This window comes from Microcaecilia unicolor, chromosome 1 (assembly GCF_901765095.1).
Source record: "Microcaecilia unicolor chromosome 1, aMicUni1.1, whole genome shotgun sequence".
Lineage (NCBI taxonomy): Eukaryota > Metazoa > Chordata > Amphibia > Gymnophiona > Siphonopidae > Microcaecilia > Microcaecilia unicolor.
This window is the reverse complement of record NC_044031.1, coordinates 582,245,603-582,265,934: the sequence shown is the minus strand read 5'-3', so window position 1 is coordinate 582,265,934 and position 20,332 is coordinate 582,245,603. Positions and strand designations below refer to the sequence as shown.

The window sequence follows — 20,332 nt, the reverse complement described above, 5'->3', positions numbered from 1 at the left end:
CCCTCTGGCCAGATGCAAGTCTAGCCTGAAAATTGATTAGACTTTGAAGCCACTTTAATTACTATTTAACTGTTTCAAGTTTATTAGAAATTTTCTGTCCTGCCCTGCAGTGGGTACTGTCTGCTCTAAAATGAGGAGAGGCAAATTGTTAGACTTGATGTCATACAATATTTTAGGAGTGCGGAACGACAATCTTTGATAGAGCGGGGTGGGAGGGGGAATGTACAGAAGGTAAGGTGATATTCTCTGCCTAGTGATGTTAGTTAATTAAGCTGATCAGTAGCAACAAACACATCTTACATTCTGGATGCCTAGGTTGCTTTTATACATATAGTCACCTTTTTGGACTTTTCACAATGAAAACAGTGTTTTGCCCTCTTGCTAAAGACAGAATGATGCAAACAGCATGCTTTGTTTGTCCTTTATTGCTATGCTGTGTTTCTTTCTTTCTTTCTTTCTTTCTTTCTTTCTTTCTTTCTTTCTTTCTTTCTTTCTTTCTTTCTTTCTTTCTGTTGAGGCCAGACAGTAGAATCTTGGGGGCTCTTTTGCTAGACTTTAACAAGTGGCCTTAGCACACCTTTAAGTAGGCTTTTCCTGAGCGCTAGGGTCTTCTGTGCCACAGCCATAAAATGGATGATTTTCCTTTTTTCTTTTTTCTTTTTTTTTTTTTTATTAATGGCCATGTACTACTATTAATTCAATACACAGTCCAACTTAAATAATTTCAATAACATAGTAACATAGTAAATGATGGCAGAAAAAGACCTGTACGGTCCATCCAGTCTGTCCAACAAGATAAACTCATTTTACATGGTATGTGATACTTTATATATATATATACCCGAGTTTGATTTGTCCTTGCCTTTCTCAGGGCACAGACCGTTGAAGTCTGCCCAGTACTGTTCTTGTACTAAGTTCTGAAGCTAACTTCGAAGCCCCTTAAAATTGACACTCCAGCCCATCCCTATCCAGTCACGATCAGGGCTTAGACCGTAGAAGTCTGCCCAGCTCCCGTTTTGTTTCCCAATTACCGGCGTCGCCACCCAATCTCCGCTAAGATTCCACGGAACCATTCCTTCTAAACACGATTCCTTTGTGTTTAACCCACGCATGTTTGAATTCCATTACCGTTTTTATCTCCACCACCTCCCGCGGGAGAGCATTCCACATATCCACCCCCCTCATTTTTGAATGACCCCCCCCAATAGTGGGGGGGTCATTCAAAAATGTGCCATATATGTGTTTGGAGATATATGGCACATGTACTAACGTTACCATTAGCATGTGGCCATTAAAAAATTACCACGTAAGCACTTACTGTTACCCATTTTGTAGGCAGTAAGGGCTCAAGCAGTAATCCTGCACTAACCAGTTAGTGCGCGTTGCTGTAGCTGTGCTAACTGATCAATGCGGGAACACCCCTTGCACCCCCCCCCCCCCCACACACACACACACGTACCTTCCCAAAAATATATAGTAACATAGTAAGTGACGGCATATGAAGACCTGAACAGTCCATCCAGTCTGCCCAACAGTCACACTCATTATCAATTCATGATTAAATCAAAACAATGAATGTGATATATACTTTATCACGAGTCTTTCTTTGGTGTTTCTGGGACATAGACTATAGAAGTCTGCCCAACTCTGTCCTTATGTTCCACCTACTGGAATTGCTGTCAAAGCCCACTCCAGCCTATCTGAATACATCTTGTCATTTGCGGGACCCAGACTGTAAAAGTGTGCCTAGCACTGTCCTTGGTTCCAGCTACCGAAGTTGCCATTGAAACCCTTTCCAGCCTAAACTTTTTAATTTTGTTTTATACCACCTGTTTTTGTAAAGTTCCTCTGTGTTCATCCCACAACCTTTTGAACTTAGTCACTGTTTTTGACTCTACCACCTTACTTGCGAGGGCATTCCAGGCGTCTACCACTCTCTCTGTGGAAAAAAAGTTTTCTGATGATATTCCTAGAAAAAATGTTTTGCATGCTGTACAGTAGCACTTTCCTCAGGACACCTGAGCTCATCCCTCAGTACGCCATTTTAAGCTGAGTTAAGTGTGCATTGGCATCTAACACAGCTTAGTAAAACAGCCCCTTTGACATTTCCCCATATGTTGAGCTATCCCATCATCCTGTTATGTTAAATCTAGAAATGTATAGTTTTCTTATAACTGTTCATAGACTGCAGCTGTGAGGTAAGTGTGGTAGGAAGGCCAGTTGCATCATATTTATGGACACTTTTTGTTTTGTAGAATACAAAAAGGCAAGACAGGAGATAAAAAAGAAATCATCAGATACCCTAAAACTACAGAAGAAAGCGAAAAAAGGTAATTTGGGATGTTTGCCTAGGTTGTGTGTGTGAAAGGGGCCTGAAGTAGGGTTACCATATGTCCGGTCTTACCCGGACATCCTCTTTTTGAGGACACTGCAGGGCATCCAGGCGGGTTTTGCCAGCCTGTCTGTCTGGGTTTGCGGACTAACGGGCAGGTGGGCCTCATGGTGTCCTATCCTCTCCTCCCCTCCCCCCCTCCTTTACCTTATTATCGTGCCATGGTGGTCTGGTGGCCTCTTCGGGGCAGGAAAGAACCCCCTCTGTACTGCCTGGTGCAGCTGCAGATCTGTCTTGCTCCCAGCACTGCTTCAAAATGGCTGCCGAGAGTTGGTGGTCACCTCGTGAGACTTCTACAGAATTCCTGCAAGGTCACTGCTTGAACTGTTGGCAGCCATTTTCAAGCGGTGCAGGGAGCAAGACAGGTCTGTGGCCATGCCGGACAAGAAAGAGGAGCTTCTTTCTTGCCCCACTAGGGCACTACGGTAAGGTACAGGAGGGGAGGGAATGTGTATGGAGTCAGGTGGGTGAATGGAGGCTGGAAAAAAGATTGGGGAGACCGAAGGGGGTATACATTGGGGGGGGGGGGGGGGGAGGGAGTCTGCCTTTCTTGGGAGGAGGGTCAAGGTGATGTGGGGGTGTGACAGAGGGCAGGGCAGGGTGATATTTTGTGTCCCTTTTTTTTTTTTTTTTTCTTTTTCTCTCTCTCTCTCTCTCTCAGGGCAAATATGGTAACCCTAGCCTGAAGCTGTGATTTGTATGTTTAATGTTACAAATGCAAAATCCCCTCTGAGTACAAAATATCTTTACAATTTACTGTTAGTTTAAACAGTGCTGCAAGGTTGCCACCCTGCCTCCTCCTCACTGCATGAAATTCCCTTGATGTAATGAAAGATGTAAATTTGTTTTCTAGTATTGAGTTCTGTTCAAGCTATTTGCAGGTGCTGAGCAGTAATTACTAGAAATGTGCAGGCCAAAACGTTTAGCTTTTTTCAGTTTCCCATCTTTATGGGATTTTTTTGTTATACAGATAAAGACCAGCACAGTCCGTGCAGTCAGCCTAATAAGTTGGCCAGAGCTGCGCACACTGGTTGGCAATTTGCCAGCCACATACAGGCAGTTAAATATGGTGCAGTCTTGGAACAATATATGTTAAGGTATTGCTAACAGTATTTAACTTGCTAATTTCAGCATTAAGATGCTGCCCCATCAGATGCACAGCACCCTTGCTTTTGTAGCATATGATGATGTGATATGCAATACACAGATTTTATCTTCTGTCTTTTGCCGATTGTGAGACCCAGACCATAAACGCCTGCCCTGCATTGGCCTTAGTTCCCAGAGAAATGTCATTAATGTGCACTGTTGTGTGATCTACTGAATAATAGGATGCACTATTCAAGTAATAGTGCACCCTATTGATGGTTTAGGGGGGCAGAAAAATCCCCCATTTTTTTTTAATGATCTAGCTTTGAAGTAGCATGGGAAATAATAATGCTGCCATTTCCTGTGTCATTTCAAATGAATACACGTCTCTAGTAATTGTAGACAAGTGTTAGGTGTATGTGTTTGTTACACATTGTTGTTGTGATCTTACTTCTTATGGTACCTGGAAGGGCACCTGTTGCAGGAAGCAAGGATTCAGGGCACAGCTTTGATCTCTGTGATGTATTCAGGAGTGACCATGAACAGCTGGAGGGCACAAAGCCTGCTAAAATAGGCCACTTCAAATTCTTGGGACTACTGAAATTTCTCTATCTAATGATCCATTTCTTCCTTTCATATTCCTTTGGACCAGAGTTGATGCTGTGTTGTAGCATTATGAAAGGGATTTTTGTATTTTGTTTCTGTATATTTTCTTCCTCACTTCCCACTTGCACAGATTGCCATGTTACTGTCAGCCCTCTGCTTTGTTGTTGAATGTGGGGGATGGTAGCCGGAGGGAAAGAAAATATGTGCCACCTCCTGGGCTTTGTTCTCTTTCAGACTCCTTTTATTTTAGAAACCAAGCTTATGTTGACTCACAAACATAGCTGAATGAAACACTAAGCTCTGAGAGAGACATTTTTATTTGAAGAATTTGCCCACCTGTTAGTTTTGTACCTCCGGACCAATGGGTGAGATCAGACAGCCTCACCATGAAATGCTCTACAGGCAGGGGATAAACCAGTGGTTCCCAAACCTGATCCTGGAGGCACCCCAGCCAATCAGGTTTTCAGCATACCCTCAATGGATAGTCATGAGAGAGATTTGCATGCGATGGAGGCAGTGCCTACAAATCTTTCTCATGAATATTCATTGTGGGTATCCTGAAAACCTGACTGGCTGGGTTGCCTCCATGACCAGGTTTAGGAACCACTGGGATAAACAGTTGTTATATAGCTAATTAGGTGCTTCCTATAGATCTTATTGCACAGAAAGTAGAGTTGAGCCAGTTCTTTAACTGTCGTATTGCTGTGTCTTGGGATGCTTTTATATTGAATTGTCCCCTGCTCAGGATGCACTTCCCTTAATACTCGGATCAGACCAAAGATCCATCTATCCCATCTTTTCTTCAGTAGTAGCAAGTAGTAGACACTTAGAGAAGGGGGTAGGCACTGCCAGTCTTTGGGGGCCCTAAGCTGATTAGAATTTCGGAATATCCCTAACAAAAATGCAAATGAGAGGCTTGCATGCACACTGCTTCAATACTGTGCAGATTCATTAAGATTATCCTGAAAGCTTAGGTTGTGTTTGGGCCCCTGGGGAACTTGAGTTGCTCGCTCTCCCCAAATCAAGGAAGTGTGTAAGAAACAGGGCAATCAATGTATAGAGTTGCCCATTCATTGTCAACCACATGCCAACCACGTAAAGGCAGTTAAACGACTGCATGTATTAATTCCTGGCTGCAGTGTACTAGGCAAGGGGGAGGAGGAAATACCCACTTATGGAGTGGAAGTAACGAATGACACGGGAACAAAGTTTGTCCCGGTCCACGCGTGCTCCGTCCCCATCCCTGCGAACGCCGTTCGCATGCCCGCAACTGCTGTCTGATCCCATCTGCACAAGCCTTGAGCAGTTATGATTTTATATTTAAATAATTTTATTAAAGTATAAAACAAAACAATATTCTTTACAACTGTCCTTTTATAAATCACAAATAATAAAGAACAGAGAACAACAAAACCCCTGTTTCCTCTCTCCCTCACAAATATCCCCTCCACTATCAGGAAAACTGAACACTCCAAATTACTACGGAATGCTACCTAGAAAATTCATGCTAACAGAGCAGTCTGTCACACATACAGAATACAAATGGCAAATACATAATAGCTAACCAAAAATGATAAACCAAAATATCAAGAATCAACACCTTGCATGTAGTACAACACCAAAGAAATAGAAAGAGATGCATTTCCTTTTACACCATGCAAAATGTAAAGATAGCACATGCCAGGGATAGTGTTAGGGAAGTGCAACTAGGACAAAGGACAACTGCCCCCTGGCCAGAGAGCCCTAACTAAGCCTTTGTGTCATGTTCCCTGCTTCCGCAGGGTATGGGCATCTGAGGAGATGGCGGCCATCTTGGATTTGGGCATATCCAGGAGAGGGCGGCCATCTCAGAGGTGGGCGTCTTAGGATGGGGTCGGCCATCTTGGTGTTGGGCAGCCACAGGAAGGAAGTCCATGTTTGGGCTTGAGGGCGTCTCCGTTTGGGGCAGCCATCTTGAAGACAGCTGTGCATGTTTGGGCCTAATTCCTGCACTATTTAAAGCCATGCCACCAGTCCTCCCACGCTTCGGCTTCTATTCAGTTCTCTGGGTAGTTGCAGTGCTTCTGGTTTTTCTACTGTTTGCTGCCTGGTTATTGACCTTTGCCTGATCCTGGATTTTCTACTGTCTGCTGCCTGGTATTGACCACTGTTTGCTCCTGGTCCGTCTTTGCCCACTGCCTGACTGTGCCCCGTGGACTTTGTTCTGGACTCAGTTCTTACTGTTGGCTTACTGCACCTGGGGGCTCAACTCCTGGGGAACTCGGGGTTGGCCGACAGCTCGGTGGGGATTCTTCCTTCATCGGGCACAAGGTCTCACATCTGGTAGGGGTCTCCTTTCAAATTTCTGCCCTGGGACCCAGCCATGTTTAACACCAGCTCTGGCAGGATACACATTCGAAATTTGACATATTCTAATCAAAAAATAGAAAATAAAATTATTTTTTCTACCTTTATTGTCTGGTCATTTTATTTTTCAAATCATGTTTGTTCCAGGCTCTTGTCTGTTTTTCTTTGTCATCTCTTAACTCACTCGCCAGAGTCTCCTGCCCATTTGACATTTCTTCTTTCTCTTTGATTACATTTCTCTTTCATCTCTGTATACCTATTTTTCTCTATGTTCAGGATCTGTCTTTTCTGTGTCCCCTATACTTCCCTGTCCAGTATCTTCTGTGTGTCCATCTCCCCGCAATCATCATCACCACTCTGTCCCTATCCCCTCTCCCTATGTCCATCATCACTCCTCTGTCTCTTTTTGCTCCCTCCCCCCGTCCAGCATCTCCCTTCTGTGTTCCTATTCTTCCCCTGTATCCAACGTCTTCCCTCTGTGTCCATATACCGTCTGTGTGAATCATCTCCGCTTTGTATTACTGTCCTTCTGTGTTCCTATTCTTTCCCTGTATCCAACGTCTTCCCTCTGGGTCCATATACCGTCTGTGTGCATCATCTCCGCTTTGTATTACTGTCCCTATGCTCCCCTCCATGCCTATAATCTCCCCTCTGTTTCTGTGTACCTCCCTGTGTCCAGCTTCTCACCTCTGTTCCTCTGCCACACCAGTGTGTCTCCTTCCCTCCCTCCCTCCCTCTACTGTGTGTTCAGTATTTCACTCCCTCTTCCTTCATTCCCTTGGTTCAGCATCTCTTTCCCTTCCCTTCTCTCCCTTCCTTCCATCAGCCTCCCTCCCAAGGGCCCAGCACCTTTCTCCCTTCCCCCCATGGGTCCAGCACCTCTCTCCCTTCCCTCCAACCAGCCCTTCCTCTCTCCTTCACGATCCAGCACCTCTCTCTTCGCTCCAGCCTCCCCCCATGGGTCCAGTGCCTTCGTCCCTTCCCATCAGCTCTCCTCCCACTTTTCTAGTTCTTCCTCCCTTCCCGTGGGTCCACCAGCGCCCCCTTCCTCTCTGCAGGTCCATCAGCCCCACCTCCCACATTCCCAGTGCCTCCTGTACCTGCAGGTCCAGCTGCCTACTCTCCCCCCCCCCCCCCCCAAGCGGGTCTGGCACTTTTGTTTTCCTCCTTCCATTGCGGTAGCCACCTGACAGTGATCTCCACAGGCCTGCCCCGGGACTGCCTTTCTGCTGGGTCCCGCCTTCTGATACAACTTCCTGCTTTCACTAAATAGGAAGTTGCATCAGAAGGCATGCCCCGGAGTAGGTCAGTGGAGATGGCTGTTGGCTGGCTGTTTAATGTAGTGCTGGGGCAGGAGGGAGGAAGGAAGGCAGGCACTGAGATGCTAGACTGGCAAGAGCGGTAACCACAGTTTTTTGGGTTGTTTTTTTTTTTTTATACCGCAGGCGCAAAGCTTTTTACTGTTCCCACAAGGTGATAAAAGTACTCTTGCACCCGCAGTAAATGTGCCAATTGTTTTCCTTTTACCTTGAGTCCCTATCCCCGTGTCATTCTCTAATGGGCCGCTGATCAGAAGCAAACGCAGGCGCTAGAGGCTGTTAGCACCATACTAGCACCTGCATTTGCTACCACCCCATGATCAGAGTTCCTCAGCGTGTGAAACAACGCACTCACGGGCTCTGAACGCAACTAGCATGCAAATGCATGCAAAACAGGGCTCAGCGCAAGTAGCATGCAAATGCATGCTAAACCTATTCATTCCCAGTGATCAGTGACCAGATTGGCTACATGGCCACTGCAAACCCTATGCCAGCTCGGAGCCGGCGTTAGGGTTTGCAGACCATTGGGGAGGAATGGTGAAACCCTGTCCAGTTTCTCCCTTATATGGTGTGAATCCCCACCCAGCGCATCCCAGGATGCACAGGGCTGGGTGCTGCCATTTTCAAGGCGGCTTCCTTGCTTACAGGTCTTACTGGACTAGAAAGGCTTACTTCCACTTGTCTGTTAAACCTCCTTGGGCTGCTCTCCCCCCGGAGTGTTGCATCTTTCTCCCTGTGTTTCTTCTGCTGTCCACTGTCTCCCGTCTGCATCGTCATTTTTACTGCCCTGAAGCATTCTCCCTCGGCACCGGCGATTCACAGTCAGCCTTCTGCCAGCGTTGGAGCTTTCTCTTCAGGCGCGTCTCACTCCCACCTCTGCGGAAAAGAGGAAGTTGTGTTAGAGTAGGCGGGAGTCTGGGACGCGCCTGAAGAGAAAGCCCTGACGCTGGCAGAAGGCTGACTGTGAATCACCAGTGCCGAGGGAGAACACTTCAGGGCAGTAAAAATGACGATGCAGACGGGAGACAGCGGGCAGCAGAAGAGACACAGGGAGAAAGATGCAAGACTACGTGGCAGGCGACAGGGAAAGTTACTGGCACGTGGTGCATAGGCACCATTTTTTCAAAAATCTGTTTGGGGGAGCGAGCGCTCCCCTAGCTACACCACTGGAAACACCCATTTAGCAGCCTTTGCTTTATAGTCTGCAAACTGCATGAGACATACCAGCACTCATAATTCTTCATAAATAAACTGAGCAGCTGAGGGTTGGACCCAAGGTGGTGGTTCATGAGTTGGTGGTGGGGGGAGGAAACCTAGTAAGTGATAGGATATCAGTGATTGGAGTTCACCTCTAGGAAAAGGGGTTATCATTATCTCAGAGATTGGTCCTGTAGCTAGTTCTGTTCATTATTGTATGGGTGATATTGCAGAAAGAATAGCTGAAATTTTTGGTTTTCGTTTTTTGTTTCTTTAGGTTTTTTTTCTTTTGTAATTAACACTGAATATCCTTGAGGTAGTGCACAAAACGAGGAGTGACTTAAGTTAACTAGTGTAGTGGTCAAGTGCTGGACAATAAAGATTCAATACAAAAAATTAGTTCTGCAAATGGGGTTCAGAAATCTGAGGCAGCAGTATATTATGGGAGTAAGATCTTAATTTGCATCAATTAGGTGATGATGATTATTATATTAGGTAGCAAAATATGGAACAAGACTGTGGCCAGAGCCAAAGGAATGCTAATATGTATAGCGAAGGATATAACCAGTAGAAACAAAGGAACTGCTAATACATTTTGTCTCCACAGTGCTGTTAGACATAGCTTAGTATCTCAATACTTCAATGGCCTTTCCTCCACTTCAGCTGAAGGACTTGGCCTGACCCTGTTCCAGGGTTTGCCAATCAAAGTTCAAAGTTTTGGAGCCAGCCTAATTCTTGGAAACTCCAAAAGTTTATTAAAGGGAATAATGTTCAGAATGCAATCTTTAGTTACTCATTTCTTCATTGTTACAGGTCCTTGAGATTGCTTACTATTTAAAGCACCCTCTAACCAGGGGTCCTGAGCCTTACAAGGATAGCCTCGTGGATGAGTTCCCAGACCCCTAGGGACTGTAGCCTTGCAATATCAGTTCAGAGTTTTTCTCCCCCAATAAGGTTTATAAAAGTCCAAACAAACTATAGAATCTTTTTTCTTTCTTGGCAAGTCTTGATCCAAACCCAAAAGTATTAACCCTGTACTTTGACTGGCTACCTCCCCCTCCCCTTCGTAGCTTTTTCTTGAATGTCCCTCCCCCTTAGCTGCTATCAAGAGTGAAAGAAAAAAAAAACCTTAAATACAGCTGCTAGAGCTCCAAACCAACCTGCTCCTTTTTAAGGGCAGTCCTTCTGTTCTAGAAATTCCATACAACTGGTATCCTCCTTTTAAAATATAAAGTTTATTAATACCTGATTTACCGCCCACCAAAATGAATATCTTCAATGCTAGAGCAAACCTGTTGCACCCAATGTGCTCCATTTTTATTTCTGCCTCCCACAGCTGTCCTGGCATCTTTGCAGGTACAGACCACACCCTCTCCTATTTCTGGGACTCTACTACTACTACTTTCTATAGCGCTACAAGGCATACGCAGCGCTGTACACCATACACAAAGACAGTCCCTACTCAAAGAGCTTACAATCTAGATAAAGAATAATTTCCATGGGAACTGGGTTATCCCAATCTCCTCCTAGGTGGGAGGTACCAGCTTTGGTACCTCCCATCTCAGGAGCAGTTCAGTATGTGCTGCCTGACATGTGTCAGAGCTACCCCTCCCACGGTTCCTTCCCACAATTTGCATCAGTTGTTGGTGAGGCTTGAACTTAACTTATGGGAATGAGCTACAGAAAATAGATCTCATTACAATCTGCTAGATCTGCATGAGATAAATTTGCATGCAGTGGAGGCAGTGCATTCAGATTTCTTTCATGAATATTCATTGTGGATATCCTGAAAACCTGACTGACTTGGGGTTCTTCCAGGATCAGGTTTGGAAACCACTGTGCTAGATTCTTCCAAGTGAACTGGATTGCCCAGGGTTAGAGATTAGACAGGATGCTGGGCTCAATGGACCCAGCATGACACTTAGGTACAGTTTACCCAAATAAACATTATACCGATAACCTCTGAAGGGATGTAACCAGAGAAGGGCTAGTAAAAAGGTAATGTCTGCATCCGAAGTGATGTAAAACTACCTACGGACCTAAATGTGTATTTCCTAGGGGAGGAAGGAGGGAACATATGACAGAGACATTAAAAGGCTTCAAAGGCATAAATAATGCACAAGAAACCATATTTTTTAGTGGAAAGAAAATTATAGAATAGTCATGGAAATGGTGGTAGACGGGACTCAATTTGCAGACAAATAGGAAGTGGAACTGGGGGCGGGTCCACGGCTGAAGGTGAACATAACTCCTACACACACAATACTTCACTTGTGGATAAAAAGAAATCACCAACAGTAGTACACATTTGCAACATTATGGACAAAATCTTGTTACTAGTAAGTGTTTGTCTCAACATATACATTTTATACCACAGTCACCTGCCATAGGCGATTGGTGACTGAGCTGTTTTGGGAGACTACAAGTGGGATGTGGTTAGGATCAGGGGATGAAAAAATGCAAATTAAAATCCTTGGGGTGGAAGGCAATACCTATATCAGCAGTAAAGGGACAGTGATGCACTTTTGAACACAGAAAGGAGTCCATCACTGTGTGGCTGTGGTGCAGCTGCAACAAACAAAACAGAGAAGATGACTAGAAAAACACCAAATAGAAAAAATAAAACCATGAAAAAATAATTTAAAAAATGATTAAAATCTTCAAATTTGTGTATAAAAAATTAAAAAGACGCCTTTTTTTTTTTTTTTTTTGTTTTAACGGTTTTTATTGATGAATCAAAAATTACAAATCCACCTCAGCACAACGATTTCAGTACAATATTGCAACACTCACGGTAGTAACACAGCAAATATACACCACTGCTTACAGTCATCAAACTTTTTTAACATTTTTACCCCCCCCCCCCCAACTATGCTTTATATTCATGTTTCAACAGTTCTTATTAATGATACTATACAGATAACAATTATCATCGATGTTTTAGTAGAACACCCCCCTCCCCCCCCCACCAGCATTCTAAAACAGTCTACTTTGAACTCATATGTTCCCCAAACCCATATCAAACTTCCACCACTCTCAAACTTTAGTAAGGAACAGAATGTTACCAAAAATTAGAACAGTAAACCAATTTTTTATACACAAATTTGAAGATTTTATCATTTTTTTATTATTTTTTCATGGTTTTATTTTTTCTATTTGGTGTTTTTCTAGTCATCTTCGCTGTTTTGTTTGTTGTTTCTTGCGAAGTCTGGTTTCTTTTGTTTTTTGTGTGCGTGTGGTGCAGCTGCAGCAGCTGTCTTCTCTGAAAAAAGCATGAGCTACAGCTAAATTCAGGCATATTGTGAAGCAATATAACACCCTACAGAAAGTTACTCCATAATGTTTGGCAGCAACTCATCACCTCCATGGACGCTGACCTGCGGGGTTTCCACAATGATCGATACTGTCATCTATTCTGTTCAATATCTGCCTCAAGCCACTAGCTGGGCTCATTCGGTCAATGGACACTCAATTCTACATCTGTGCGGATGATGTTCAGCTACTCATACCCATAGAATCTGACTTACCTACAGCCTTGAATATACTGATTACCTGTCTAACATCAATTCAAGAATGGGTTAAACACAACAAACTTTGCCTGAACCCAAGTAAAGCCGAGCTTCTCTGGGTCCCTAACATAACTGGATACATACCTGACATCAAAATGGAATACAGTTAGATTCAACACTTACTCTGATCCCCCAAATCCAAGAACTGCTTCTACTTTTTGCGACAGCTACACTGTTTCTCTCCTTGCATCAAGAAGGTAAATCTTATCCTAGTTTTGCACGCCATGATAACATCAAGACTGGATTACTGCAAGTACTATACAATGGTCTGACTACAAAGGGCCTGCACCAGCTCCAGTTGATTCAGAATGCAGCAGCAAGACTCATAGAAGGTTGCAAGCGACATGACCACATCACACCATTTTTGCAAAAACTTCATTGGCTACCAGTATAATACAAGGATAAATTTAAAACTCTTCTGATCTGTCGGTGTCGACATCGAGAGGAGCATCGACGTCAGGAGCTAAGGTAATGGCTGCTGAGAGACCATCTCGCGCTGGGAGCAGTGAGGTGTCGAGTGGGTCTCCACCTGCCTCGAGGCCTCCTGTTACGCAGGCCCCCCGGGACTGACGTTCGTTGGACTCGGCCCCGAGGAGAAGTGAGGATTCCACGTCCTCATCGGTACTGAGGAGTCTCGATGACGGGTGTCGAGTGAAGGCAAAGCAACACCATCATCATTCTCCTTCGATACACGGTGCCGGGAGCTCCAGGGCGTCGAAGGATTCGGCACCCAAGAAGCGTCGGCGCCGAGAGGTCCACTCCCTCTCTCTACAGGAGGTGCCGATGCGTCGGTCTTCTAGCAGCCTGGTACCTGCTCCCGAGCCTCGACGGATTCTGACACCGCCTGCTCAACAGGCCCCGCAGCCTTCTCTGATGGCGGATGTCGAGCTCATCCAGGCCTTGTTTCCAGAAGTTCTGAAGGGACTGCTACGTCAGTCAGCTTCGGTGTCGGGGGTGCTTGCACCGTCTGCTGCAGCGGTGTCTGGCCCTTCTCCTGCAGTGAGGTCTCCAGCCCCAGTGCTGCCTACAGCGTCAGCGTTGGCTGCCACCCAGGTCGACTACCCTTCGACGTCGGTGGAGGAAGCTTCGCCACAGTCCGAGCGGGTGTCGGCCTCTCGACATCGCCATCAAGGACATCGTTCCGCAGGCTCAGTTTTAGAGTACCTTAAGAGAGGTCTTATCCAATGCTGAACAGGAGCGTTCGTGGGAGTCAGAGGAAGATCCCAGATACTTTTCTTCTGATGAGTCCTATGGGATTCCCTCTGGTCCTTTCCCTCCACCAGAGAGGAGACCTATCTCCACCGGAGAGTCTATCCTTTTCATCTTTTGCCCGGGAGATGGCTACGGCTGTTCCCTTTCCTGTGGAGGTTGAGGATGAGCCCAGGGCTGAGATGCTCAAAGTCCTGGACTATTCTCCATTTAAAGAGACTGTAACAGTTCCTCTGCATAAGGTAATGAAGGAAGTCCTTATGCGGAACTGGTCGGCCCCTTTGTCTGGCCCCGTGATCCACGGTGAACCTGGATTGATGAGGTCTCAGTTACCCCACAATTCTATGGTGGTGGACTCCACCCTCAAGAGAGCCAGGCATACTAGAGACGGTGCTTCGGCGCCCCCAGGCAGAGAAGCTAGGATTGTTGATTCTTTTGGGAGGAAGACGTATCAGGCCCCTATGCGCGCCGCTAAAATTCAATCATACAAGCTCTTCACGAGCGTACACTTGCGGAACTCGGTGAGGCAACTGTCTAGTTTGGTTGTGCACTCCCTCCGGAGCAAGCCGAGCCTTTTCGCCAGGTGGTCAGGCAGCAGAAGGCTTTTCGAAAATTCTTGGCCAGGGCTTCATTCGACACTTTTGATGTAGCATCCAGAATTGCTGCTCAAGGTATAATGATGCGCAGACTCTCATGGCTGTGTGTCTCTGACCTGGATCATTCTGTCCAGCAGCGAATGGCGGATGTTCCTTGCCAGGGGGACAACCTTTTTGGTGAGAAAGTAGAGGATCTTGTTGATCAAGAAGCATAATGATGCTATGGATTCTCTCTCCCACCGGGCGTCTTCTACTACTACTACCTCCTCATCTAGGAGGTTTTTTGGGGGAAGAGGAGTGCTCCCTATTCTTATCCTAGGCGTAGGTATACTCCTACTTCTCGGCAGCCTGCCCAGGCTCAGCCCCAGCGTGCTCGTTCGCGTCAACAGCGTGCATCCAAGGCCCATGATTCTCCCCAGCAAAAGCAGGGAACGGGCTTTTGACTGGCTCCAGTTGAGCATAGCCTCGGTAAAAGTGTCCGTACTGGATGACTTGACGGTTGTGGGGGGAGGTTAATATTTTTTCACCAAAGGTGGCCGGCCTCTCATAACCTCCGACCGGTGGGTACTTCAAATAGTCCAGTTAGGATACACCCTCAATCTGGAATCCAAGCCTCCAAATTGTCCACCGGGAGCTCATTCTTACAGCTCCCAGCACAAACAGGTACTTGCAGAAGAACTCATCGCCCTTCTAAAGGCCCAAGCAATCGAACCATTTCCACCAGGGGAAGAAGGGCTGGGATTCTATTCCAGGTACTTCCTTGTGCAAAAGAAATCAGGGGGGATGCATCCCTGGGCACCCTTCTTCCCATGATGCAAGAGAACGATTGGCTATGCTCTCTGAACTTAAAGGATGCTTACACACACATCTTGATACTTCCAGTTCACAGGAGGTATCTTCGATTTCGGCTGGGAACACAGCACTTTTAGTACCCTGTACTGCCCTTTGGTCTGGCGTCTGCGCCCAGAGTGCTTACAAAGTGCCTAGCTGTAGTCGCAGCGTCACTACGCAGACTGGGAGTGCATATGCTCCCTTATCTCAATGATTGGCTGGTAAAGAGCACCTCGGAGGCAGGTAAAGAACTAGGAGGCTGACAGTTTACATGCCATAGACCACATCTTCCAGACCCAAGTAAACTATTGTGATATTTCATTTGTCTATGTTCATTGTTCAAAAGTTTGAAAATGCTCTGGGTTCATTCTATTAGACCAACTTAAGAATTACCAGAAGATCTAGTATGTGACTAGGCCCATTCTGCCATTGTCAGATGAGCATGATGCATCTGAAGAAGAGACCCATCTGTCTTGAAAACTCAAGCAATGGAAGGTTCTTTGATTTACTTTTTACCTTGGATATAGTCAAGATATCATAACCTAAAATAACCATTAAAACTACTAAAACCCTGCACTGTCCTCCCAGTTTTGACAGAAATTTGGGAACATATAAGTAAATCGTTAACCTTAGAACTCTTCTGTCTTACAAATTTATAATATGGAAGTTGTTGGGCATCCCTGATTCAGTCAAGAGGCCAAGTTGATGGAAATTCTAATTGTGGTAGCCATTAAACAATTGGAAAGACGCCCTAAATCATTACATGCAGTAGGGTCAAATTAGTCCAGTTCACAAATGGGAAGCAAGTAGCCAAGGGGGAAAGAAGGTTTTATTTATTTTATTTTATTTGTTACATTTGTATCCCACATTTTCCCACTTATTTGCAGGCTCAATGTGGCTTACATAGTACCGTAAAGGCGTTCGCCGTTTCCGGTAGGTTGGTTGCTACAAGTTAATATATGGGCTGCAGTGAATAATTTTTCTTTGATATTGAAGATGAATTTTGTTTTGTTTGTGAAGACCAATCTGTCTTGGCTATTTTATTTTTCTGTATGTTTTTAATGTTGGGAAAACAACATTTTAGAACTGGAAAAAAAAACCCAGCACTGTCCAGTGGAGATGCACTGCTGGTTTACCTAAAGCTACTGCAAGAATTCAAAATGAAGGATTAACTGCTTTACGTCTGCAGGGGTTCATCTCATTTTCTGGATGTATTGAAAGTATCTTTTGTAAAGCCTTGGTTTTTTGCCTGCATTGTAGGGAAGAGAGGATTTTAGAGGTTAATTAGAAAATAGTTCCTCATAAGTCTTCACTCCGTTCAATGCGATACTTGGTAAACATTTTGCATCAATAATAGATTAGGATAAGTGTTTACCAACTTAGCATAGCAGGAACATTCATTTTCTGTCCATTGTTCTTGGCCAAATACATCAAGCTCATTCAGATGGGCTGGGAATTGTCTGTGGACTGCATCTTTCAAGTCTTGCCAAAGATTTTCCATTGAATTCAGATCTGGGCTTTGGCTGATTCACTCATGGACATTCACTTCTTAGTGGGCCACTCTATTTTTTTTTACTTTGTGCTTGGAATCCGTTGTCTTGCTGAGAGGTGAATTTTCACCCAAGTCCCAGGACTGTGGCAGACTGAAAGAGGCTTTCCCCCTGGATCTGTACTTTGATGAAAACATGGGTAGTGCAATCTTCACAAGCCTCTCTCTCTGTCCCTGCTCCTGCAAAGCATCCCCACAACCTAATGCTACTACCACTATGCTTTTCTATAGGGATGGAGTTAGCAGGGTGATGTGCTGTGTTTAAGCAACATGTGACATAAAACATTGAGACCAAAACTTTTCTACTTGGTTTTGTGGTTTCAAGAAAACATTCCTCCCACATGCATGCAGTGTCCTCTTAAGTCATTGCTTCCCAACTGGTATGCTACAGAGAACTGACTGTTGTGCCAGAAGACATGCACCAGAGAAACTTTCCTTGCCCCCCTTCTCCCCCAGGATAGGCACCAGAGAGAAAATAGTAGTGTGGGACTTAGGAGCTTGTGTGTGTTCTCAGCATCTGGCAGTCCCACCTCTTCAATGTAAGAAGTCACATTGGAGGGAACAGAACTAGAAAACATTGCCGAGTGTGCTTGGGCTCTGAGGTCCAGTGCTACCATTTTTGTTTCTGCCGCAGTCTGGAATGAGGGATGGCAGTGGCAATGGCAAAAAGAAGTAAGGAGAGGTGATGGATGGGGGGAGGGTAGATGGGAAGATCTTGAGAAGGTGAAAGATCAGAGAAGATGATGTACAAGGGAGAAGTGGAACAGGGAAATGGAAGAGGAGATCATGGAAGATGCTGGACATGGAGTAGGTAGAAGGGGGAAAATTGGGGAATATGGTTGGGGGAGAAATGTGAAGTTTGAAATGTGAAGGAGCTTGAAAATTGGGTGGTGATAAGGAGGGATGAAGTTTGAGTAGATTGAGAGGCAGAAAACTAAATGGAAGAAACCTGACCATGAAAGATCAGTGTTGGAGATGAGGAAGCGAAGAAGACAGGAGTAGCGAACAGAAACAGCAAATAGGAGAGTGAACTAAGAGGATAGAGAAAAGAAGAACCAGGGACTAGGACCAAAAGAAAAATGAAATCACCAGATGACAAAGGCAGGAAAAAGTGAAACAGTAGCAGGTAAACAAGATGGGCCTGCCAGTATTTGCTTACTGTCAGCGTCTAGATTTACAGCTTGTTTGGATACTATGTTCATATATCACTGGAACCTAATGTATTACAGTGTGTGTGTCTTTATGTCCTGTGCATTAGGTTCAGGGCATTATTTCTCCGTATATAGTTTAAGCAGAGGTATGGCTAAAAAACAGACAAGTGGACAGAGGCTAATCAAGAACTGATCTCAAATTTTAAAATGTATGTGTTTTGCATTAACATTATACCTGTGTTAAAATGAAACCTTCACTTGCAGTTAAGATATTGTAACCCATTTAGGTGCTTACATTTAGTCTTTATATGCCCAGTATTCAAAAGCACTTTTGCAGTTTATAAATGCCTTTTTTTTTTTTTTTTTAAACCACTGGCATGCCTATAAATAACCTTTGACTCTATAAGTCACTATCGAGCATAGTTACTGATCTACTAAGCAGTGTTAATACACTTAATAATTACGGGGCCTGTTTACTAAAGTGTGGTAGGCATTTACCATGTGAATTAGTGTACTATAACAGTTACTGCATGGCTTCAACACTTACCATATGCTAATTTGTATGGTAGCTGCTTGTCGCAGCAGAAGGCATGAAAGGGGTGGAGAGTGGGTGGGTTATGGGCATGGACAGCAATTGAAGTTGTGCAATGTCATCCCTAAGATAGCACCGGTGTTCTTAATGCCTCCTTGATGCGTTAAGTGTGTCTGCAGATAGTTATCACATCCCAGCGCATTAAAAATGTGCCCCAATCCCCCCTCCATGAGGTTCCATACCCTTGTGCAGGACATCCTTATTTGAAATCTTGATTACTAGTGGTAGTACTGCAAGACTACCACTAGATGTCAGAGATACAATTTTGAACCTAGGCCAGCAACAGGGCAAGAGCATCCTGAGCGTGCACCTGCTCCACCACTAGCCCACCAGGAACAGCCCTAGTAAGTTCCCGGGGGATCAAAGATAGGAAAGGGTTATGGATGGAGACCCATTGGGGGTTGTGGGGGATGGGATACTGCTGCAGGGGGGGCATATTTTTTGGGATGGGGGGGGGGGGTTAAAGTAGCAGGCCATAGTGAGTGCATTGGCAGATAGTGTGTTAAGTGTATCTGCACTATCTGCTGATGCTTTTAGCGTGTGTTAATTGTCTACCCTGTGCATGCAGTCCATGTCCACAACTCTTACTACATTTGGTAAGTGCAAAAACAGCACATTTTAATAAACAGGCCCTTAGGTCCTATTGTGCAGTAAATTAATGCATGCAAAACCAGTAACTATTCCTATATATGACCATTATCCACTTTAAAATCAGGGTGGGATTTAGGACATCCGGGGTGGGGCTACAAGTTATATTAGAGAGCAGTGAAATGCAGCCACTTTCCATCTAATGTATGCAGATATTCAAGTCTGGATGCATAGTTTTGAATATTTGCGTAACTCTAAGTGGATAGTTGGTGATTTTGACAAATATTTACTTTTGTATTTTTTTTAAATACTGACCCTAAGGGTAAGTTAGAATACTTTAGCATCAAAACAAGTACTGCATCTGAAATCTGATAGTAATAGATACTGGGAAATATGACTACATCAGAAGTTTGACTTTTCTTTTCCTTTTGTGCCAATTTTTGTATTCTGTAATTTCTTGACATGCTCACCTCGCTGCCAGCTGATGCTCTGGGTAAGTGCTCTGTGCTGTCTCATGGTGGTTAGTTATATTGTGGTCTCATGGTGGTTAGTTACTGTTTAGTCTCTGAAAATTGTATTGGCTTCATTCATGATCACTTAAATTTAAGAAAAGCAGCTCCTAGTTACAGTACGGTTTTCCAGACTTGAAACATTTTTTTCTTCATACATATGCTCAGTCATTTTTGCATCCCTAGTTCTTGCTGTTCTTTAGAAATATATATATATATATATATATATATATATATATATATATATATATATATATATATATATATACACACACTCTACTACTAACAACTATACATGTATCAATATTTCTTTATTAATTATTTCAATAACTATATTAAAAATCCTACTAAGCTGCTTTATACATATCCCTACTCCACTCACACTCATGGCAGTCAAACCAACATTCGCCTATCTCATACCTCACATATACTATACATACATCACAAGCATTAACAAATACATAAATTATGTGGCATAATATGCAACATGGGGCCAGTCATCCAGTGGTAACGTTTCAAACCCAAATCCAACAGTTTGACACTGCTTTTGAATCTTAAATTGAATACTTAAGGATGGAACAGCTACTCATAACCGCCTACCCAAGTTCTTGATTGGAAGGGTGTACATCAGGTGAGAATCCTCCTGAAGATCAACGAACTTGTAAAGTCACCACAAAAAAGCACAAATTCACAATATTCCAAACTGTTATTTGTAGAGTAAATCTCCACCAGCATGAAACTACCAGCACCCAATCCGGCGCAGTACAGATATGCCAGTAAAATCCTTGAACA

General features: G+C 44.3%; 1 protein-coding gene across 6 annotated transcripts in view; it reads left to right on the top strand.

The window, feature by feature from the left end:
- The window catches only part of MTSS1 (MTSS I-BAR domain containing 1), a 402,627-nt gene that overhangs the window by 322,052 nt on the left and 60,243 nt on the right, over positions 1-20,332 (top strand). For 3 of the 6 annotated variants that reach the window (XM_030218999.1, XM_030218990.1, XM_030218974.1), the window contains exons 6-7: positions 2,256-2,330; positions 19,513-19,524. In XM_030218999.1, coding sequence (XP_030074859.1) covers positions 2,256-2,330; positions 19,513-19,524 — 87 coding nt within the window. The remainder of the gene's footprint in view (positions 1-2,255; positions 2,331-19,512; positions 19,525-20,332) is intronic. The other 3 variants (XM_030219014.1, XM_030219006.1, XM_030218983.1) reach the window with 1 other exon arrangement.